Genomic DNA, 21954 nt, shown 5'->3' with positions numbered 1-21954 from the left:
CCGCGTTGGTGGATAAATATCCACGTTATTGAATATATTATCCACGTTGGTGGATAAATTATCCACGTTGGTGTATAAATTATTCGCGTTGATGAATAAATATCCACGTTAGTGGATAAATTATCCGCGTTGGTGGATAAATATCCACGTTATTGAATAAATTATCCGCGTTGGTGGATAAATATCCACGTTATTGAATAAATTATCCGCGTTGGTGGATAAATTATCCGCGTTGGGGGATAAATTATCCGCGTTGGTGGATAAATATCCACGCTATTGAATAAATTATCCGCGTTGGTGGATAAATATCCACGTTATTGAATATATTATCCACGTTGGTGGATAAATATCCACTTTATTGAATATATTATCCACGTTGGTGGATAAATTATCCACGTTGGTGTATAAATTATTCGCGTTGGTGAATAAATATCCACGTTATTGAATAAATTATCCGCGTTAGTGGATAAATATCCACGTTGGTGAATAAATTATCCACGTTGGTGGATAAATTATCCACGTTGGTGGATAAATTATCCACGTTGGTGGATAAATTATCCGCGTTGGTGGATAAATATCCACGTTATTGAATATATTATCCACGTTGGTGGATAAATATCCACGTTATTGAATATATTATCCACGTTGGTGGATAAATTATCCACGTTGGTGGATAAATTATCCACGTTGGTGGATAAATTATCCACGTTGGTGTATAAATTATTCGCGTTGGTGAATAAATATCCACGTTATTGAATAAATTATCCGCGTTTGTGGATAAATATCCACGTTGGTGAATAAATTATCCACGTTGGTGGATAAATTATCCACGTTGGTGGATAAATTATCCACGTTGGTGGATAAATTATCCGCGTTGGTGGATAAATTATCCACGTTGGTGGATAAATTATCCACGTTGGTGCATAAATTATCCACGTTGGTGTATAAATTATCCACGTTGGTGCATAAATTATCCACGTTGGTGTATAAATTATCCACGCTGGTGTATAAATATCCAATAGTGACTAAATTATCCATAAATAAATTATCCGCGTTAGAGGATAAATATCCAAAACAAAAAAACATTGTTCCACAACATCCCATACGGGACAAGGGAGACTTCCTTGAGGATAAATATCCACGTTGGTGAATAAATTATCCACGTTGGTGAATAAATTATCCACGTTGGTGAATAAATTATCCGCGTTGGTAGATAAATATCCAAGTTGGTGGATAAATTATCCACGCTGGTGGATAAATTATCCACGCTGGTGGATAAATTATCCACGCTGGTGGATAAATTATCCACGCTGGTGTATAAATATCCATGGTGGCTAAATTATCCACGTTGGTGGATAAATTATCCACATTGGTGAATAAATTATCCGCGTTGGTGGATAAATATCCACGTTGGTGGATAAATTATCCACGTTGGTGGATAAATTATCCACGTTGGTGGATAAATTGTCCACGTTGGTGACTATATTATCCACGTTAGTGAATAAATTTTTCACCTTGGTGGATAAATTATGCACGTTGGTGGATAAATTATCCACATTGGTGAATAAATTATCCGCGTTGGTGGATAAATATCCACCTTGGTGAATAAATTATCATAGCTGGTATTCGATAAATTATCAGGACTTTAATTCAGGACTTTTTCTCCTCCTAATCACCGTTCACAGTAATGCCGTTATAATCGGAATATGTATACCCGATTAAAGATAAATATGGCACTCATAAATTCACAATTTCTACACACATGCCACTTCAATCCATATCGCTCTTCAGCCGCTGTTATTGTTGTTGGTTTTATTAAATATATCAACACCAATTGTGACACAACGACAAAATGACAAAAACAACAACAACAAGAGCAGCAACAGCAATAAGAAAATCCTCAATTTGAAAATCATGTTCATGTTCAGCCCCACATACTGAGAATTGTGGCATACAACAATACCACGTCTGTATGTGTAGTGAATTACTGTGGTAGATGATGATGTAAAGAGATTCTCAAGACGCTGCTGCACTTAAGACGATAAAGAAGGAGAAGAAGCACACATCATCATCGTGTCTTGCTGCCTCAATGCATTATCATATCTCTTATGCAGAGACATGTCACCTCCTCATTTGTGTGTGGTGCTGTCCCCAAAAAGAAGAAGTAGAGAAACCACCCCAAAACATAAATCGTTGTCATCGTCATCATTGCCGCCGATGGTTTGCCAAACGACCTCCACAAGGCAATACTGAAATGTTGTTCGCATTTCGTCATTTTTCTTGCAACGAAAACCAAATAATAAATTTTGCAAATCTACAAAATTTTGCCATAATACAAAGAATTGATATGTGGCTGTCGGTCTGTCTGTCGGTATGACGCCCGCTAATTCAATCGTACGGTCATTGGCCTGTGTGTAAAAACATCTCGGAAGTCAATAAAATGTTTGCTGCCTTGCCTTGCCACATGCCGATTTACAAGCGTTCTTCGTTGATTTATTTCTTCGTCTTGTTGTTTGATTGCCGCTTACCGCTATCATTGAGGTGTGCCATCTTGGCGTGTGATTTGCAATAACATAATAATGATTTTTTTCTTCTTTTAAAGAGAATTATAAATTCATAATTTTTGTGTATTTCAAATTATGTGCTTAGTCGGTGGTTTGATTTGGAATTTCAATTCCAATGTTGAATTTTTATGTTGATGTTTTCGATTAAATTAAAGGAAATAATTGAGAAGGCTTGTAAGGAAACGGTACAAAAATGAGAATAATTTTCCGCAAACGTGGATAATTTTTTCACCAATGTGGATAATTGATCTACCAATGAGGATAACTTATCCACTAAAGTAGATTTAAATTCAACAACGTGGATAATTTATCTCGATAGTGGTTCATCTATCTCTAAGGTGGATAATTAATACACCAACGTGGATAATTTATCCACCATCGTGTATAACTTATACACCAACGTGGATAATTTATCTCTTACGGGGATACTGAATACAACAATGTGGATAATTTATCTCGCTAGTGGATAATTAATGCACCAACGTGTATAATTTATCCAGCAACCTGGATAATTTATCCACAACGTGGATAATTTATCCACCATCGTGGATAATTAATACACCAACGTGGATAATTAATACACCAATGTAGATAATTTATCTCGAAAGTGGATAATTAATACACCAACGTGGATAATTTGTCCACCATCGTGGATAATTTATCTACCAACGTGGATAATTTATCTCTAGCGTGGAAAATTTTTCCACCAACGTGGATAATTTATACACGAACGTGGATAATTTATCTATCAACGTGGATAATTTATCTCTAACGTGGATAATTTATCTCTAACGTGGATAATTTATCTCTAACGTGGATAATTTATCTCTAACGTGTATAATTTATACACCAACGGAAATAATTTATACACCAACGTGGATAACATATCCACCAACGTGGATAACATATCCACCAACCCACAAACGTAGATAATATTTTCACACACGTGGATAATTTGTCTCTAACATGGATAATTTATCTCTAACGTGGATAATTTGTCTCTAACATGGATAATTGTTCTCTAATGTGGATAATTTATTAACCAACGTGGATAATTTATCCACCAACGTGGATAATTTATCCACCAACGTGGATAATTTATCCAGCAACGTTGGTGGATATGTTATCCACAACGTGGATAATTAATACACTAATGTGGATAATTTATATCGAAAGTGGATAATTAATACACCAACGTGGATAATTTATCCACCATCGTGGATAATTTATCTACCAACGTGGATAATTTATCTCTAACGTGGAAAATTTTTCCACCAACGTGGATAATTTATACACCAACGTGGATAATTTATCTATATCTAATTTATCTTATCCACCAACGTGGATAATTTGTCTCTAACATGGATAATTTATCCACCAACGTGGATAATTTATCCAGCGACCTGGATAATTTATCCACAACGTGGATAATTTATCCACCATCGTGGATAATTAATACACCAACGTGGATAATTATTACACCAATGTGGATAATTTATCTCGAAAGTGGATAATTAATACACCAACGTGGATAATTTGTCCACCATCGTGGATAATTTATCTACCAACGTGGATAATTTATCTCTAGCGTGGAAAATTTTTCCATCAACGTGGATAATTTATACACCAACATGGATAATTTATCTATCAACGTGGATAATTTATCTCTAACGTGGATAATTTATCTCTAACGTGGATAATTTATACACCAACGTGGATAATTTATACACCAACGTGGATAACTTATCTCTTACGTGGATACTTAATACACCAATGTGGATAATTTATCTCGCTACTGGATAATTAATGCACCAACGAGTATAATTTATCCACCAACGTGGATAACATATCCACCAACGTGGATAACATATCCACCAACGTGGATAATTTATCCACAAACGTGAATAATATTTTCACACACGTGGATAATTTGTCTCTAACATGGATAATTTATCTCTAACGTGGATAATTTATCCAGCAACGTTGGTGGATAAGTTATCCACAACGTGGATAGTTAATACACTAATGTGGATAATTTATATCGAAAGTGGATAATTAATACACCAATGTAGATAATTTATCTCGAAAGTGGATAATTAATACACCAACGTGGATAATTTGTCCACCATCGTGGATAATTTATCTACCAACGTGGATAATTTATCTCTAGCGTGGAAAATTTTTCCACCAACGTGGATAATTTATACACGAACGTGGATAATTTATCTATCAACGTGGATAATTTATCTCTAACGTGGATAATTTATCTCTAACGTGTATAATTTATACACCAACGGAAATAATTTATCCACCAACGTGGATAACATATCCACCAACGTGGATAACATATCCACCAACGTGGATAATTTACCCACAAACGTAGATAATATTTTCACACACGTGGATAATTTGTCTCTAACATGGATAATTTATCTCTAACGTGGATAATTTGTCTCTAACATGGATAATTTATCTCTAATGTGGATAATTTATTAACCAACGTGGATAATTTATCCACCAACGTGGATAATTTATCCACCAACGTGGATAATTTATCCAGCAACGTTGGTGGATATGTTATCCACATCGTGGATAATTAATACACCAACGTGGATAATTATTATACCAATGTGGATAATTTATCTCGAAAGTGGATAACTAATACACCAACGTGGATAATTTGTCCACTATCGTGGATAATTTATCTACCAACGTGGATAATTTATCTCTAGCGTGGAAAATTTTTCCATCAACGTGGATAATTTATACACCAACGTGGATAATTTATCTATCAACGTGGATAATTTATCTCTAACGTGGATAATTTATCTCTAACGTGGATAATTTATACACCAACGTGGATAATTTATACACCAACGTGGATAACTTATCTCTTACGTGGATACTTAATACACCAATGTGGATAATTTATCTCGCTACTGGATAATTAATGCACCAACGAGTATAATTTATCCACCAACGTGGATAACATATCCACCAACGTGGATAACATATCCACCAACGTGGATAACATATCCACCAACGTGGATAATTTATCCACAAACGTGAATAATATTTTCACACACGTGGATAATTTGTCTCTAACATGGATAATTTATCTCTAACGTGGATAATTTATCCAGCAACGTTGGTGGATAAGTTATCCACAACGTGGATAGTTAATACACTAATGTGGATAATTTATATCGAAAGTGGATAATTAATACACCAATGTAGATAATTTATCTCGAAAGTGGATAATTAATACACCAACGTGGATAATTTGTCCACCATCGTGGATAATTTATCTACCAACGTGGATAATTTATCTCTAGCGTGGAAAATTTTTCCACCAACGTGGATAATTTATACACGAACGTGGATAATTTATCTATCAACGTGGATAATTTATCTCTAACGTGGATAATTTATCTCTAACGTGTATAATTTATACACCAACGGAAATAATTTATCCACCAACGTGGATAACATATCCACCAACGTGGATAACATATCCACCAACGTGGATAATTTACCCACAAACGTAGATAATATTTTCACACACGTGGATAATTTGTCTCTAACATGGATAATTTATCTCTAACGTGGATAATTTGTCTCTAACATGGATAATTTATCTCTAATGTGGATAATTTATTAACCAACGTGGATAATTTATCCACCAACGTGGATAATTTATCCACCAACGTGGATAATTTATCCAGCAATGTTGGTGGATATGTTATCCACATCGTGGATAATTAATACACCAACGTGGATAATTATTATACCAATGTGGATAATTTATCTCGAAAGTGGATAACTAATACACCAACGTGGATAATTTGTCCACTATCGTGGATAATTTATCTACCAACGTGGATAATTTATCTCTAGCGTGGAAAATTTTTCCATCAACGTGGATAATTTATACACCAACGTGGATAATTTATCTATCAACGTGGATAATTTATCTCTAACGTGGATAATTTATCTCTAACGTGGATAATTTATACACCAACGTGGATAATTTATACACCAACGTGGATAATTTATACACCAACGTGGATAACTTATCTCTTACGTGGATACTTAATACACCAATGTGGATAATTTATCTCGCTACTGGATAATTAATGCACCAACGAGTATAATTTATCCACCAACGTGGATAACATATCCACCAACGTGGATAACATATCCACCAACGTGGATAATTTATCCACAAACGTGAATAATATTTTCACACACGTGGATAATTTGTCTCTAACATGGATAATTTATCTCTAACGTGGATAATTTATCCAGCAACGTTGGTGGATAAGTTATCCACAACGTGGATAGTTAATACACTAATGTGGATAATTTATATCGAAAGTGGATAATTAATACACCAACGTGGATAATTTATCCACCATCGTGGATAATTTATTTACCAACGTGGATAATTTATCCACCATCGTGGATAATTTTTTTACCAACGTGGATAATTTATCTCTAACGTGGAAAATTTTTCCACCAACGTGGATAATTTATACACCAACGTGGATAATTTATCTATCAACGTGGATAATTTATCTCTAACGTGGATAATTTATGCACCAACGTGGATAATTTATCCACAAACGTGGATAATTTGTCTCTAACATGGATAATTTATCTCTAACATGGATAATTTATCCACCAACGTATATAATATATCCCCAACATGGATAATTTATTCACCATCGTGGATAATTTATCTACCAATGTGGATAATTTGTACACCAACGTGGTTATTTTATCCACCAACGAGGACACATTTTCATCAACATTTTCTTTCCCCACTTATTGTCGCTTCTTGTTACTTGTTGCAACATTGTCATTTCCTCTCGAACAATTCAATTGATAAACTTTGGATATTAAATTAACCTTGTTTTGTTGGTTTTGTGTTGTTGTTTTTGTCGGCGTGCACGATCTCTATTGACCCTTGTAACACACATTTGATTTCCGTTAAAAGATCATTAGAGATGCTTTTGGACTTTGTTGTTGGGCTCTCGCTTGCAGACTCAGACCTCTCGGTCATTTATCATTCTGATTCATTTATTGGAAACAGTTTCATTAGGTGTACTCGTAGAGGGTTCAGGGTTCTATTTTTTCATTCTAACCACAAACATTGTCACAAAGCAAACCATTTGCTGCCCCCTAGCGTTCTTTCTTTCATTCACAATATTCACTGGGAATTAGAATTTCCGACAATTATGATTTTGAAAACCGCACAACAAAAAGCAAAGTCATATCGCCGCAATAGAGGCACGTTCTCGTGTACCTCGTCACAAGCCAAAAAAATGATTCTCTTGTCAGCTTCATCTGGGCTACTGTCACAATCTGTCTATTTTGCAAATTCTTTTTTTTTTGTTTGTTTTACTTCTTTGCTGTTTTTTTTCGTTTATGGAAATATTAACACCTCATAAAAAAGTGTGGTTGGCAATCATGAATTTATTTTGTTTTACTAAGAAATTATCTTGAAAAAATGTATAATTGTCGGATGTGTGTGAGTACTCGTAATATGAGTGAGGGATTTTAAACTGAATTTAATTTTCGTTTAGATTCTATTGTCGGAGATAACAAAATTTGCGTTATGAGATTTGTTTGCGGAGATTTGATTAGTTTTAGCTTTGTGTTCGTCGTCCATTCCCCCCGTGTTTTATTTTCTAAGCTGCTTTCGTAACAATGGAGCTTATCCGTTCCTCGTCTGTCAATTATATTTAATGATTGTGACTGACTCTCTGACACTCACTTAGCTAAGTCACCGTTTGTTGTTCTAAGCTTTTGTTTTTTGTTTTGTTTTTGCCATGGAAAACAATAGTATTGTAGTTTTTTTTTTTGCATAAAAGTCGTACAAAAAACAATTTTGAAATTAAAGAAGGTCGGTATGGAAATGTTTGGCAATGATATAAAAAAAACAGTTGACTGGGAATTTGTTCATGGAAAGAATAACTTTGAATGAACTTGGACGAACATTTTTTAATAGAGAGAAGAATACGACAGACCTCACACATGGAGAAATGGAACTCTGTTGCCTGTGGATTTTGCAGAAAAATAGCTTCAATAAAGATGGAGGTGACATTGTCAGTTTTTTTTTGATTATTAGGTGATAATTAAACTATTTTTATAAATATAAAATAAATCCAATTTGGTTTGTTGATTTTAGGTATTTCTAATAAATTTTGGTACCTTCTAATTGTCATCATAGTTTAGGTTTTGGTGTATGCTCCACACCCTCCTGATTTTCCCTATATCGTCACCATTAAATTGTGATTCAATGGTGGGCCAAGGCCAGACATCATCATATGTTCAAGGGTGTCAAAAATACCCCTCAGCCTAATGTTGGCGACATTTCCTGGGTATTACAGCCATCTAAAACATATGCACAAGTCGTGTATTAAGACACGACATTCGGTCTCGTTCCTTCAGTTGTCATAAATCGCACTGCACTCATTGGTATGGGAAAAATCAACCTTGTCCTCTCTGAGATGTTTGTGGGACAGAAAATCTCCCTTACAAAATTAGGGACCAACATGACAAAACTGGTTTTAAGAGTAAATTATGACGCCAACAACACCATCTGAATAACAACAACACCTACCTATGAAATCACTCGAACACAAACATATCCGAAGAGCGAAGTCATGCAATTCGTTGGGCCTACACGGGATATCAATGGTAATGCTTAATGAACCTGGAGTTGAATATTGTATCAGAAGCTTGGAAATTTGGCAGGGTGGTCCCGCTACTGAGGCTAGGCAGGGCTCCTGGAAAGGCGACTAATAAAGGCAAATTTCTCTACTGACCCCAGCACACACAGAGAAGGAATATTATTGAAGTAAATATATTTTGAGACAAAATAAGGTGTTGTAAAGGTAACCATATATGTGGTTGTTATAACATAATATATGGTTCATATATCATTATATTGTTGCTACAAAAATACATATGGTTGATCTTACAATATACATATATATGGTTGTTAGAACTATATATGGTTGGTACAACAATATATGGTTGATGCAACAATATACATTGTATATATCTAATCATATATATTGTTTGGGGAACCATATATTTTGTATCACACACTAGAATGCTACAAAATTTAAGATTGCTCAAACAACGAATATTTTTACATATTTGCAATATGTTTGTTTCAACAATATTCTTTTTCTGCATGTGACGAAACCGAAACTTCTACATACTACCACTTCCCATGATGGGAAGCTGTTTCCCAGTTGTCCAACATCAGTAGGATTCCGGTAAGTGCATTATAACACAACATCATAATTAACACTCCATCCATATTCACACATATTAGTCGAGGACTGATGACAAAACATACCGAACCGAACGAACAGGAGTGGGTGACTCTTGACATGTCGAAGGCCTTCGGCAACCATCAACCGTGGCAAGCTGTTCGAGGGCATAGAGAGGAAAAGAGAATACGCCAGTCAGTTGTGGAATTCAGAAATTAGAAGACGAAGACCCGTTGAGTGAAACAGGGCGTTCCCCAATGGTGGGATGATAGGAGTAGCAACAATGTCCTCAAGTCGCTGGCCTGTGCCTGTGAACACATAATCGAGAATGGTCGATTATAACGTTAATGAAATAATTATTCACGTTGGTGGATTAATGACCTACATCTGTGGATGAATTATCCACGTTCGTGTATAAATTATCCACATCGATCTATCAATATTGATGGTTCACGTTGATGGATAAATTATCCATTTTGATGGATAAATTATTCACGATGGTGCATAAATTACTCACTCAATTATCCACGATACTGGAAAATTATCCACATGTTGGTGGATACTTTATCAACGTGGGTGGATACTTTATCCACGTTGGTGGATATCTTATCCACGTTGGTGGACCTTATTCACCTTGGTGAATATGCTATCCACGTTGGTGAATATATTATCCACGTTGGTAAATAAATTATCCACTTTGGTTATTTAATATCCACATTGGTGATTACATTATCCACATTGGTTTATATTTTATCCACGTTGGTGGATATCTTATCCACCTTGGTGAATATGTTATCCACGTTGGTGAATAAGTTATTCCTGTTGGTGTATAAATTATCCACGTTGGTAGACAAAATATCCGCGTTGGTGAATATATTATCCACCTTATCCACTTTGGTGAATAAATTATCCACGTTGGTGAATTCGCATTTGTGAATAAGTTATTCACGTTGGTTGTTAAATTATCCACGTTGGTGGATATATTATCCACGTTGGTGGATATCTATCCACATTGGTAGATATTTTATCCACGTTGGTGAATATGTTCCCACGTTGGTGGATATCTCATCCACGATGGTGGATATCTTATCCACGTTGGCGGACATCTATCCACATTGGTAGATATTTTATCCACGTTGGTGAATATTTTCCCACGTTGGTGGATATCTCATCCACGATGGTGGATATCTTATCCACGTTGGCGGATATCTATCCACATTGGTAGATATTTTATCCACGTTGGTGTATATTTCATCCACGCGAGTGGATATCTTATCCACGTTGGTGAATATATTATCCACGTTGGTGAATAAATTATCCACTTTGGTGAATAAATATCCACGATGGTGATTAAATTATCAACGTTGGTGGATAAGTTACTGCTGTTGGTGGATAAATTATCCACGTTGATGGATAAATATCTACGTTGGTGAATAAATTATCCACGTTGATGGATAAATATCTACGTTGGTGAATAAATTATCCACGTTGGTGGATAAGTTACTGCTGTTGGTGGATAAATTATCCATCTTGGTGTATAAATTATCCACGTTGATGTAATAATTATCCAGGCCAATGTAATTTTTATCCACGATACTGCAAAAATTATCCACATGTTGGTGGATAAATTTTATCGACGTTGGTGAATAAATTATCGACTTCGGTCAATAAAAATCCACGTTGGCGGATAAATATCTACGCTGGTGAATAAATTATCCACGTTGGTGGATAAGTTATTAGTGTTTGTGGATAAATTATCCACGTCGGTGTATAAATTATCCACGTTGGTGGACAAATTTTACATCTGGTATATAAATTATCCACGTTGGTGGATAAAATATCCATATTAGTAGTATTAGTATCTATATTAGTAGATGTTGGTGGAAAATTATCCAGTTTGGTGGGTAAGTTATCCACGTTGGTTAATAAATTATCCCATTTGTTGGATAAGTTATCCATGTTGGTGAATAAGTTATTCACTTGGAGGGTGAATTATCCTCTTTTTTGGATAAATATCCACGTTGGTGAATAAATTATTCACTTTTAATGAATAAATTATTCGCGTTGGGGGATTAATTATCCAAGTTGGTGTATAAATATTCACATTGGTGCACGTTGGTAAATAAATAATTCGCATTGGTGAATAAATTATCCATATTGGTGGATAAATTTCCATGTTGGTGGATTAATTATCCGGATTGGTGAATAAATTATCCACGTTGTTGAACGTTGGTGGATAAATTGCTCGATTCCGTTAATAAATCATATAAGTTGGTGAATAAATTATTCAGTACCTTTTTATGGGCACTAAAGGACGACAAATAAGCTGAAAAGCGTGCGTGCTATTTAAAGTACTGTTGATTTGAATATATTTTAAATTTCACCACACTTTACATTTTTTGTCCGTTGCTGGATTTGAACATGCGAACTTGTGATTGGAAGCTGAACATACGAGAAGAACCATAAAGGTTGGATTTTTTTGGAAAGTTTGACAGTAAGCCGTGCTTGAACGGATATTGCAAGATCGTTATGTTAAATACTGTGAGATAGAGGCATCCTTGGACATTTCTTTCACCAACTAACATTTGATATTGCATGAACACCTGGCCGCAAAAATTGGGGGTTTCTCGTTGGGCACCAGCACAATTTGACAATCGCTCAAAAAATGCTCTTGTGGATTGGTTGAAAGAAATTGTGTATAAAATCTATCGCGGTGCTTCAAACGACGTTTATAAGATCGTCACAGTCGACAAATCTGGGATCTATGCTTAGGAGCCCGAAACAAAGCAGGAATCGGCCATATGGGTTTTCGAAATCGAGCCAAATCCAACGAATGTTGTTTATGGAAGAAGCACTTCGAAGCAAATGGTCGCCTGTTTTTTCGGTTAAACTAACCATGTGGCTATTATACGGCTTGAGGATCGTAGGACGGTTAATTCTGAGTGGTATACTACAATTTGTTTGCCTGAAGTCTTCTGAGAAATTCGAAAAACGAACAAGAGAAGACGAATTATTGCGCAACATGACAATTTGAGCTTCCACACATTGATTCAAACAAGCTAACCGGACAAAACGTGAAATTGATGGATCATCCGCCGTACAGCCCTGACTGGGAACCCAGTGACTTCATTTAATTTCCGCACATCAACAAAAAAATGTGTGGTCACCGATTGTCGTCGCCAGAAAATGCTGTTGAAGCGTTCAAAAGCCATGTTTTGGAGGTGTTTCAATCGGAGTGGAAAAAGTGCGTCAACAATGGTTTGAGCGCATGAAAAAGTGTATAAATCATGCTGGAGACTACTTATGAAAACAATAAAACTATTTTTGATGGTAAATATACGTGTTTCCTAGTTCCCCTCGTAATAGGCCACGCGGACGAACACTACATTAACTACTCTTCTCATTACTCAGTAATGAAAAAAGTAAGTTAAGGGTTTGCTGGTTTGTAAAACTAAATTAATCAAAATGTTTGCTCTACCTACTGGTAATGCAGAAGGTAGCTCATTTATATTACATTGTAATGGGTTAGTCGCCTCTCATAGCTCCCAAACTTTTCCTGGGCTGTGCATCACAGTTCGAACTCGGCCACGGCAATGGAAATTACATCCCAAAATTTAATCTGATAACAATTTATTTATTTTTTTTAGTTCTCCTCATGCTGTGGGGTAATGTCATTTGTATTTGTTGTTTTTTATTTTTTTGCAAAATTTGATTTGTGTTATTTGTTGTTTTTACTAATTTGTTGCCTTGTTTTGTATTTGATTTGTGGGGCATTTGTCGTTGGAACAACAAAAATATAGTTGCAAATAGTCCGCGCACCAGATTGGATTGTTTGAATCTAAGCGAGTGGTTGGTTCACTGCTCTGCTTTATTTAATTAAATCGGCTTTGCTCTAAAATTGCTCCAGTGAAAGTGGTAATAATTACAAATTATCCTCAACAACTACTTTCAGATTTTAAATGATAACAACAACAATAACAAAGTTAGATTGTCTAATTGTGATTTATGTTTTGTTTTTGTCTTGTCTTTTTCCAGCCAAATGCAATTTCGATCAAGACGATAAACCGCATCGTCTCAGTTTGGATGTTGGCGATGCCGTGGTGATATTGAAGGAGACAACACATTGGTATTATGGATATAAACAACGGTAAGTTTGGAGAGTAAATTATTTGTCAAGTGATTAAATTTAAAAGGCAAATAATATTAAATTGGGAAATTCTTTTTGGAAAGATGACTTTAGGGGAAAATTGTGCAATACATTATAAGAACCGAAAGTCATATCGCGATAAATTTGAAACCTCAATAATTTGTAATGAACCATCGGTTCCATGGATCCGTTATTTATTATCCCCATTCTACAGTAATTAACTTTTTACGATTTCTTATAGATTTTGCAGGATTTTTTTATTTTTGTTCTACTTTTTTCACAATCTTTCAATTTCTAGAATTTTTTATCTCACACATCTCAAGAAGCTAAATTTCGTACTTTATGATTGTAATACTATTCCAAGATATGTGGTCTGTTAGCCACGGTTACTCTTGCTTACTAAGGAACTCTGTTGCTCAAAATCATATCACAAAAATCTTGAACACTCAACTAAAGTCGTTATACAAACAAACATATATTCTGACATATTTTTTGTGTCATAATATTGAAAGACAATACCGCCATCTGATAAAAAGAACCTCCAGACACAAATACACGCAAAACGGTATTTAGCCCAAGTCGGTCGGGCAAACAAAATTTTAAGCCATTAAGAAATTTGATTTTTGTATGAAAAAAGGGTATTTTTCCGTTGTTTTTAAATCAACGATAAGAGGGAAGTGTTTTTTTTTCTGGGTTGGATTTACATTTGAGATTTAAACCTTTGCTAAAAGGTAAACTTAAGGTAGGGAAAAAAGAAAAATTCAAAATCAGATCCAAAGCAAATAAATACCAACCACCAAACTCTTGAGTGATTTTGAGTTGATATCAGATTTTAACAAAAAAAATATTTTTCCTTGTGTAAATAATTCGAATTACCAAGTGACGGAGTTGTTTTATTTCTTGTTATCCGAAAGTGAAACGTGATTGTTGCATTAAATTTCATTGAAATTCTTAAATCAACAGAAATTGTTTACATCAGCGTATTTTATTCTGGAGGAAAGTGTAGGAGAGAGAATACGATAAATTGTTGCAACATTTTCGGTTACGTAAAAAAATGTTTGGTAATGTTTTCGAGAAGGGGATATAGTCATCAAATCACCCTACTATGAGACAAAAAACAAGTAAGAACGGCGTTAAGTTCGGCCGGATCGAACTTGTTATACCCTCCACCACGATTTGTATTGAAGTAAAATGGAACAATTTCCCTTCGTGTATGAAGATGACAAAATTCCAAATATCAGCAATTTCGTTAAAAAATGTGGCTAATTTTCACAATAACCACATTCGGGAGGTACCGCTCTATGGAGGCTATATTAAGACATGGACCTGTACCGAAAAAATTTCTGGGGGAAAATTTTATACCCCCAACAAAGACTAAGTACCAAATTTCAGCCATTTCGGTGAATTATTATGGCTACAACCTTTAAAATACCGAAAATCGGGCGGTACCGTTCTATGGGGGCTATATGAATTTGTGGACCTTAGCCGACAAATTTCTGGGGGAAAGTTCTATACCCCAAGGAAGACTAAGTACTAAATTTCAGCCATTTTGGTGGATTATTGTGGCCACAACCTTTAAAATACCGAAAATCGGGAGGCACCGTTCTATGGGGGCTATATGAAGGCGTGGACCTAAACCGACAAATTCCTGGGGGAAAGTTCTATACCCCCAACCAAGACTAAGTACCAAATTTCAGCCATTTCGGTGGATTATTGTGGCCACAACCTTCAGAATACCGAAAATCGGGAGGTACCGTTCTATGGGGGCTATGTGAAGGCATAGACCTATACCAACAAATTTCAGGTGGAAAGTTTTGTCTAAATACCAAATTTCAGCCATTTTGGTGGGATAATGAAGCTAAACCCTCAAAAATACCGAAAATCGGGAGGTACCGTTCTATGCGGGCTATATCAAAACGTGGACCGATATATCCAATTTTCAATACCAACCATCCTGGAAGTAATAAAAACTACTGTACCAAATTTGGACGCTCTTAAAAATTGCGAGCTGTATCTTGATTTCAACAGACAGACAGACGGACGGACAGCCATGTCCGCGGTTAGATCGACTTAGAATTTTATGCTGATCAATAAAATATATACTTTATAGGGTCTCCGACGATTATTTCCATGTGTTACAAACGGAATGACCAATTTAATTATACCCTCCATATGGTAGAGGGCATAAAAATGTGCAAGAGTATCAGTCGAATTTGCCGACAGAGATATACCCTCAGCCTGCGAAAGCAAGCAATCCCAAAAAAGCGGTAAACCCAAAATTAACTGATTTTCCCAACACAAATCGTTCACCGCTGACGTCTATAAAATATAGACTTCTGGTTAATTTACAGTTAATTCTGATCCGAAGTTACTGTGAAGTGGCAGCTATATAAAAACGTGGATTGATATGATCCATATTCGAACTTAAATTAAGTTTGAGAACAAGCTGTTTCGATCAAATCGATTACTCCGTTCGAAAATTATCGTGTGGTCTAGCCAGTCAGACAACTGTTCAAAACGAATTTATCATATCATTTTGATGAGATACTCCTCGCCGAAGGATTTTTAGGACTCCAAATCATGTCAGGAAGCAAGGACTTACATGAGAAAAACATTATATCAACGTAAACACGATTATATAGGTAAAAACATGCAAACGATCCTCGAACAGCCCTGAAACCGCAATTAAACGAACATTTTAAACTTGTGTAAGGGAGGTACCCGAACATGTTTTCCGATATATACCTTGTAGGAATTTCATGTAGGTCTGCAAGAAATGTTACAGTGGGAAGTACACAAAGAAACGATATGTCCATATTCGGTAAAATTATTACAATGCGCAAAGTAATCGGTTTATAGAGTAATTGGTTTATACAGAGATATACCCTCAACCTATGTGAATTGAAACTTTTATCTACGGAGAGATTAAGGTCTTTTCCGAATTTTCTGGTCCCTTTTGGACATTTGAACTTGGCGACAAAAATGTGGACTAGGATTAAAATTCAAAAGTGTTGCGGAGAAGGTACTTAAAGGAATGGAACGACCATTATGGAAGCGGATGTTATTTTGGGGAGTCACAGAAAACATAATAATATCGCTGTAAATAGGACCACAACGAACAGCATCGTATACATTTCTAAAGGGATCTTTGAACAGACCCTAAACTGCACTTGGACACAAATGTTGAACTTTTGTGGGGGAGTTACCCTAAAGAGAGGATCGAATATGTTAAACTAAATATGGACAAAATATTACAAGATCCAAAGTTTTCCCCCGTTCAAGAGATATCGTGCCGGAATTTGTGGACCGATATTGTCTATCTTCGAACTCAAACTAAGTTTGCACAAAATATGTATATGGTAACATGGGGCGCCTTCGCCACTGGGGCGGCTACGCCAGCGCCGATTTTCTTGCAAAATACAAGTGCTACAAAAAATCCGTTAAAGGCAAAATTGTGAGTTAAATGAAGATCTATCATCTCCCAAAAGTTGGCAGTTGTGCCATAGGTATGGGAGCGGACGCACGCGGTTTTGTGTTTTCAGGGTATTGGGAAAAATAATTATGGTAGGTATTTTTTGTGATATCTTCTTTACCTTTTGTGATATCAAAAACACATTTTATACCGTTAGATGACAACTACTGAAGAATATAAATCCCAATAATTCGAATGAAAAAAGCAATTGCAAATGTCAATATATTAATATTATGAAATATGTAAGGGGTGGGGCGCCTACGCCATGATAGGGGCGTGGTGGGTTAATGTTAGAAATTTGTCATGTTTAGCTTAAATTCTTTATACCATAGATATATCACACTATAACGTAAAGTAAAAATCACATTTTATCCTAAACCTATCATGGTTTAATTATATTATGATTTTTCTACCTAAATTCAAGGTACCTACTTCAATTAACCGCTAGAATCGGTTACTTTTTGTGAATTTTGAAATCATTTTTGATTATTCAATAAAAACATGTTCCTTTTTTGCATAATGTTGATATTTAAGGAATAAGTATGGTAAATTACAGTTTTAGAGTCCGTTGGAGAATGTTCAATATCGATGGCGAAGCTGCCCCATGGGTGGGGAGGTTTCGCCACTTTTTAAACATTTTGTAAAATCTCAAAAATAATATTTTAAAAATAAAATTATAACCATTTATATATCAAAACTTATAGTCAAGATATGCTTATATTTGTATCAAAAATTATATTTGAAAAAACTTTAACGATGTAGGTATGACAACATTTTGAACAAAAACGTGGCGAAGGCGCCCCATGTTACCATATATATAATTGTTCCACAAACGTCCCATAAAGGACAAGGGAGACTTCTCTCATATCAATGAGTGCACACCGATTCATATTAGCTCAATGATATTGGACCTACAGTTTATCGCCGAGTCCGAACGGCGTGTCTAAGACACCACTTTTGTAGAGAAGTTTTACATGGCTGAAATACTCAGGAAATATCGCCAACATTACTAAGGGATATTTTGCCAACATTGAAAAGTGTTTTGATGTTGCCTGGCCAGGAAATCGAACCCACGACCTTATGTGTGCAAGGCGGGTATGCATACCATTGCACCACAGTGGCACCCACGCAAAGTAATTGGTTTACAGAAAAATATTTACCTTTTGTGGTGGAGGTTAATACCTAAAGGAGTGGACCGATATGGCCCTTCTTCGAACTTAAACCAAGTTTGGTGAAAATATTAATATTTACAAAATTTGGACCCAATGTGTTTAAAGGACCAATGTGAATCACTCTTTTCTATAGTTATTATGCGCACCAAGCATTGCAGCTGGTATCGGTAGGGTTATTTGGAGTTTTAAAGACATTGTCTCAGGAAGTATGGACTTGCGCTAAAAAAATCTGCTGTAAACAATGTCATTTCGATCGATGTGCAAAAAATTTTTAAAATTTGTGTGGTAGGTTCTCGTGGCAGGAGCCAACCGGAGGATAGACTTCACGCATGTTTGGACAAAATTAGTTTCAGGCCATTTGGAGTTGATTAAGTCATGTACGTCTGGCTGGCTGGATATATTTGATCCAAAATGTTGCCTAAACTTTAATCCAGTTCGAAGATAAGCCATATCGATTCACTCCTTAGAGTTCCTTTAAAATTTTCTTCAAAATGCTCAAAGGTGGAACCTGATTTCGACCAAACTTTTCAAATCGAAATATTTCTTCCAAACATAGATCGCCCTCGAATGTGGAGTATCGATCAACACATTCGGTTACCTCCCACTAATATTAGGGCAAAGTGACGATTAAGACCTGTCCGCGAATCGCTTTATTTTTACAACAACTTCTATTCGCTACCTCATTCCGACGGTACAAGTTTTTTTTTTCGGGGGCAAGTCCGTACTTTCTGAAATAATGGTCCAAAAGCTGTAATAAAATAAAATAACTGATAAGCCTGAAAACTCACGAATTGAGTATTCGATTTAACCGAAACTTCGTAAACTTGACACATCGTAAAATGTCTTTCAAATGTTTTTTATACCCTCAGCATTTATGCTAACGAGGGTATATACACTACATGCGGGCAAAATGTGCCTCATCGAAATAATGCTTTTAGACACCAAGTATGTTTGGACGAAATGTGTTTCAGACAATTTGGAGTCGATTTAGCAATATCCGTCCGTCCGTCTGTCTGGCTGGTGCGCACGTTAACTCTCCAACGGATGAACCGATTTGGTCCAAAATTTGGCTTTCGTAATATTTTGTTCAAACTTAATTTATGTTCGAATATGGGTTATATCGGTCTACTCCTTCCGGTACCTCCTTCACAAAAGTTCGGAAAAGTTCGGAAAATTTGTGCGCACGATAACTCTTGAAGGAAGTAACCGATTTGGTCCATACTTTGCACATCGTGAAATTTCTACCAGACTTAGATGATGTTCCAATATGGACTCAATCGGTCCATTCCTTTGGGTATCTCCCACACAAAATTTCGGAAAAGTTCAGTTTAGGACATGTTCACGAATTGCTTTGATGTTTATTGTAGCAACTTGTATTCACTGCCCCTCATGCGACGGTATAAGTTTCATCAGAGGCAAGTCCATACTTCCTGAGAAAGTAGCTTGAAGGGTACAAAAAACCCCATGACACCGTGTGTAGTGGTTGGGGCGCACGATAACTTTCAAACGGATGAACCGATTTGGTCCAAAATTTGGCTTTCGCAATATTTTGTTGAAACATAATTTAAGTTCGAAGATGGGTTATATCGGTCCACTCCTTCCGGTGCCTCCCCCACAAAAGTTCGGAAAATTTGTGCGCACGATAACTCTTGAAGGAAGTAACCGATTTGGTCCATACTTTGCACATCGTGAAATTTCTACCAGACTTAGATGCGGTTCCAATATGGACTCAATCGGTCCATTCCTTCGGGTATCTCCCACACAAATTTCAGAAAAGTTCAGTTTAGGACCTGTTCACGAAACCACTCCTTCAGATACCTCCCCCACAAAATTTCAAAAATGTTCGGAAACATTTTTAGTACGGTAACTTTTAAAGGGAGTGGCCGAATTGGTCCATACTTTACACATCTTAATATATCTACCAGATATAGATCAGGTTCAAATATGGACAATATTTGTCCACTTCATCCAGTACCTCCCAAACAAAATTTCGGATAAGTTCACTTTAAGACCTGCTATCAAATCAATTTGATTTTTGTTGAAGCAACTTGCATTCGCTGACTTAATTACGATGGTAAAAGTTTTTTTAGGGGCAAATCCACACTTCTTGACCAAACAGCCCGAAGGGTGTAAAAACCCCATATGGCACCATATGTAGTGGCTGGAGATCCACTTCCATAATGGTCAATGTCGATCCATTCCTTTAAGTGTTTCCTCTGCAAAACTTTTGCTCTTTAATCCTAATCAACATTTTTGTCGTTTCATACGCCCAAAATTTTTAAAACCCTCTTTTTGGAAAAAAAATGTTTCAATATACAAAGGCTGAGGGTATATCTCTGTCGGTCAAGCCGACTGATACTTTTTTACTTGTTTTTTTGTTTTTTGATTTTTCTCATCTATGAACATTTTAGTTTCAGAATCCGTAAAAACTTCCTAGGTGTAAGCACCTTTCATTTAACGTTGCTTCAAGATCACCTTGCCATACTGCCTGAGACATACATACACATTTTCACCAAAACATCCCTAAAGGGACACGGGAGACTTCTATCATATCTAGATTTGAAAGCCAAGTCCGAACGACACCAATTGTAGAGAAGTTTGACATGGCTGAAATAGTCAGGAAATGTCACAGGTATTATGCTGAGGGGCATTTTTGTCACCGTTGTAAATGTGACCTGGCGTGGACTGGGAATCGAACCCGGGATACAATGTGCAAGGTGGGTGTGCTTAAAAATGCACCACCCACCACCCATAATTCCTGAGATGATTTCACTAAAGCTGTAAAAAAAAACCTGCAAGATGAACCTCGAAGGGAGTACCCGACTTAGTCCAAATTTTGTACATCGCAAATTTGTTCCAAACATACGCCAAGTTTGAAGAACGTCTGCATCGGACAACAATTTCGGTTACCATTCTCCCAAAAGTTACAACCCAGCAAACCAATCGTACCGAAATCGGAACAAAATTCGGATATCTGATCCGAAATCGTAACGATATCTTAACGAAAGTTCTATGAAGTGGTTGACATAATTTCTGAACGAAATGTTGGAGCGACATCGGATCGATTTCGGTCCGATTTCGTAACGAAATCTGAAGAAAATCCTTGGAAAATTCGGAAAGGAAATTTCTTTCTGACATTTGTTCCGAAATCGGAACGAAATCTGTACAAAATCTGAACTATTTCCTCTCCGAAAAATCGTTTAGAAATCGGAACGAAATCTGAACGACTTTGCTTCCGAAATTGTTCAGACGTGTCGTACATCAGACATTTGGTTTACTGGGAATTTTTTGCTTAAGTGCACATTGAGGG

The 21954-nt window shown here is 36.1% G+C and overlaps 1 protein-coding gene across 4 annotated transcripts in view; it reads left to right on the top strand.

Moving 5' to 3' along the window:
* The window catches only part of mbc (dedicator of cytokinesis protein myoblast city), a 168938-nt gene that overhangs the window by 81525 nt on the left and 65459 nt on the right, over nucleotides 1-21954 (top strand). For 2 of the 4 annotated variants that reach the window (XM_073962108.1, XM_073962107.1), the window contains exon 2: nucleotides 13889-14000. In XM_073962108.1, the coding sequence (XP_073818209.1) occupies nucleotides 13889-14000 (112 nt within the window). Of the gene's footprint in view, nucleotides 1-13620; nucleotides 13769-13888; nucleotides 14001-21954 lie in introns of those variants that run through there. The other 2 variants (XM_073962109.1, XM_073962110.1) reach the window with 2 other exon arrangements.

The sequence above is a fragment of the Musca autumnalis genome, unplaced genomic scaffold, assembly GCF_047663935.1.
Source record: "Musca autumnalis isolate F117 unplaced genomic scaffold, ASM4766393v1 scaffold_1, whole genome shotgun sequence".
NCBI lineage: Eukaryota > Metazoa > Arthropoda > Insecta > Diptera > Muscidae > Musca > Musca autumnalis.
Note: the sequence above shows the minus strand (reverse complement) of the source record. Positions and strands in the feature narration are given on the sequence as shown.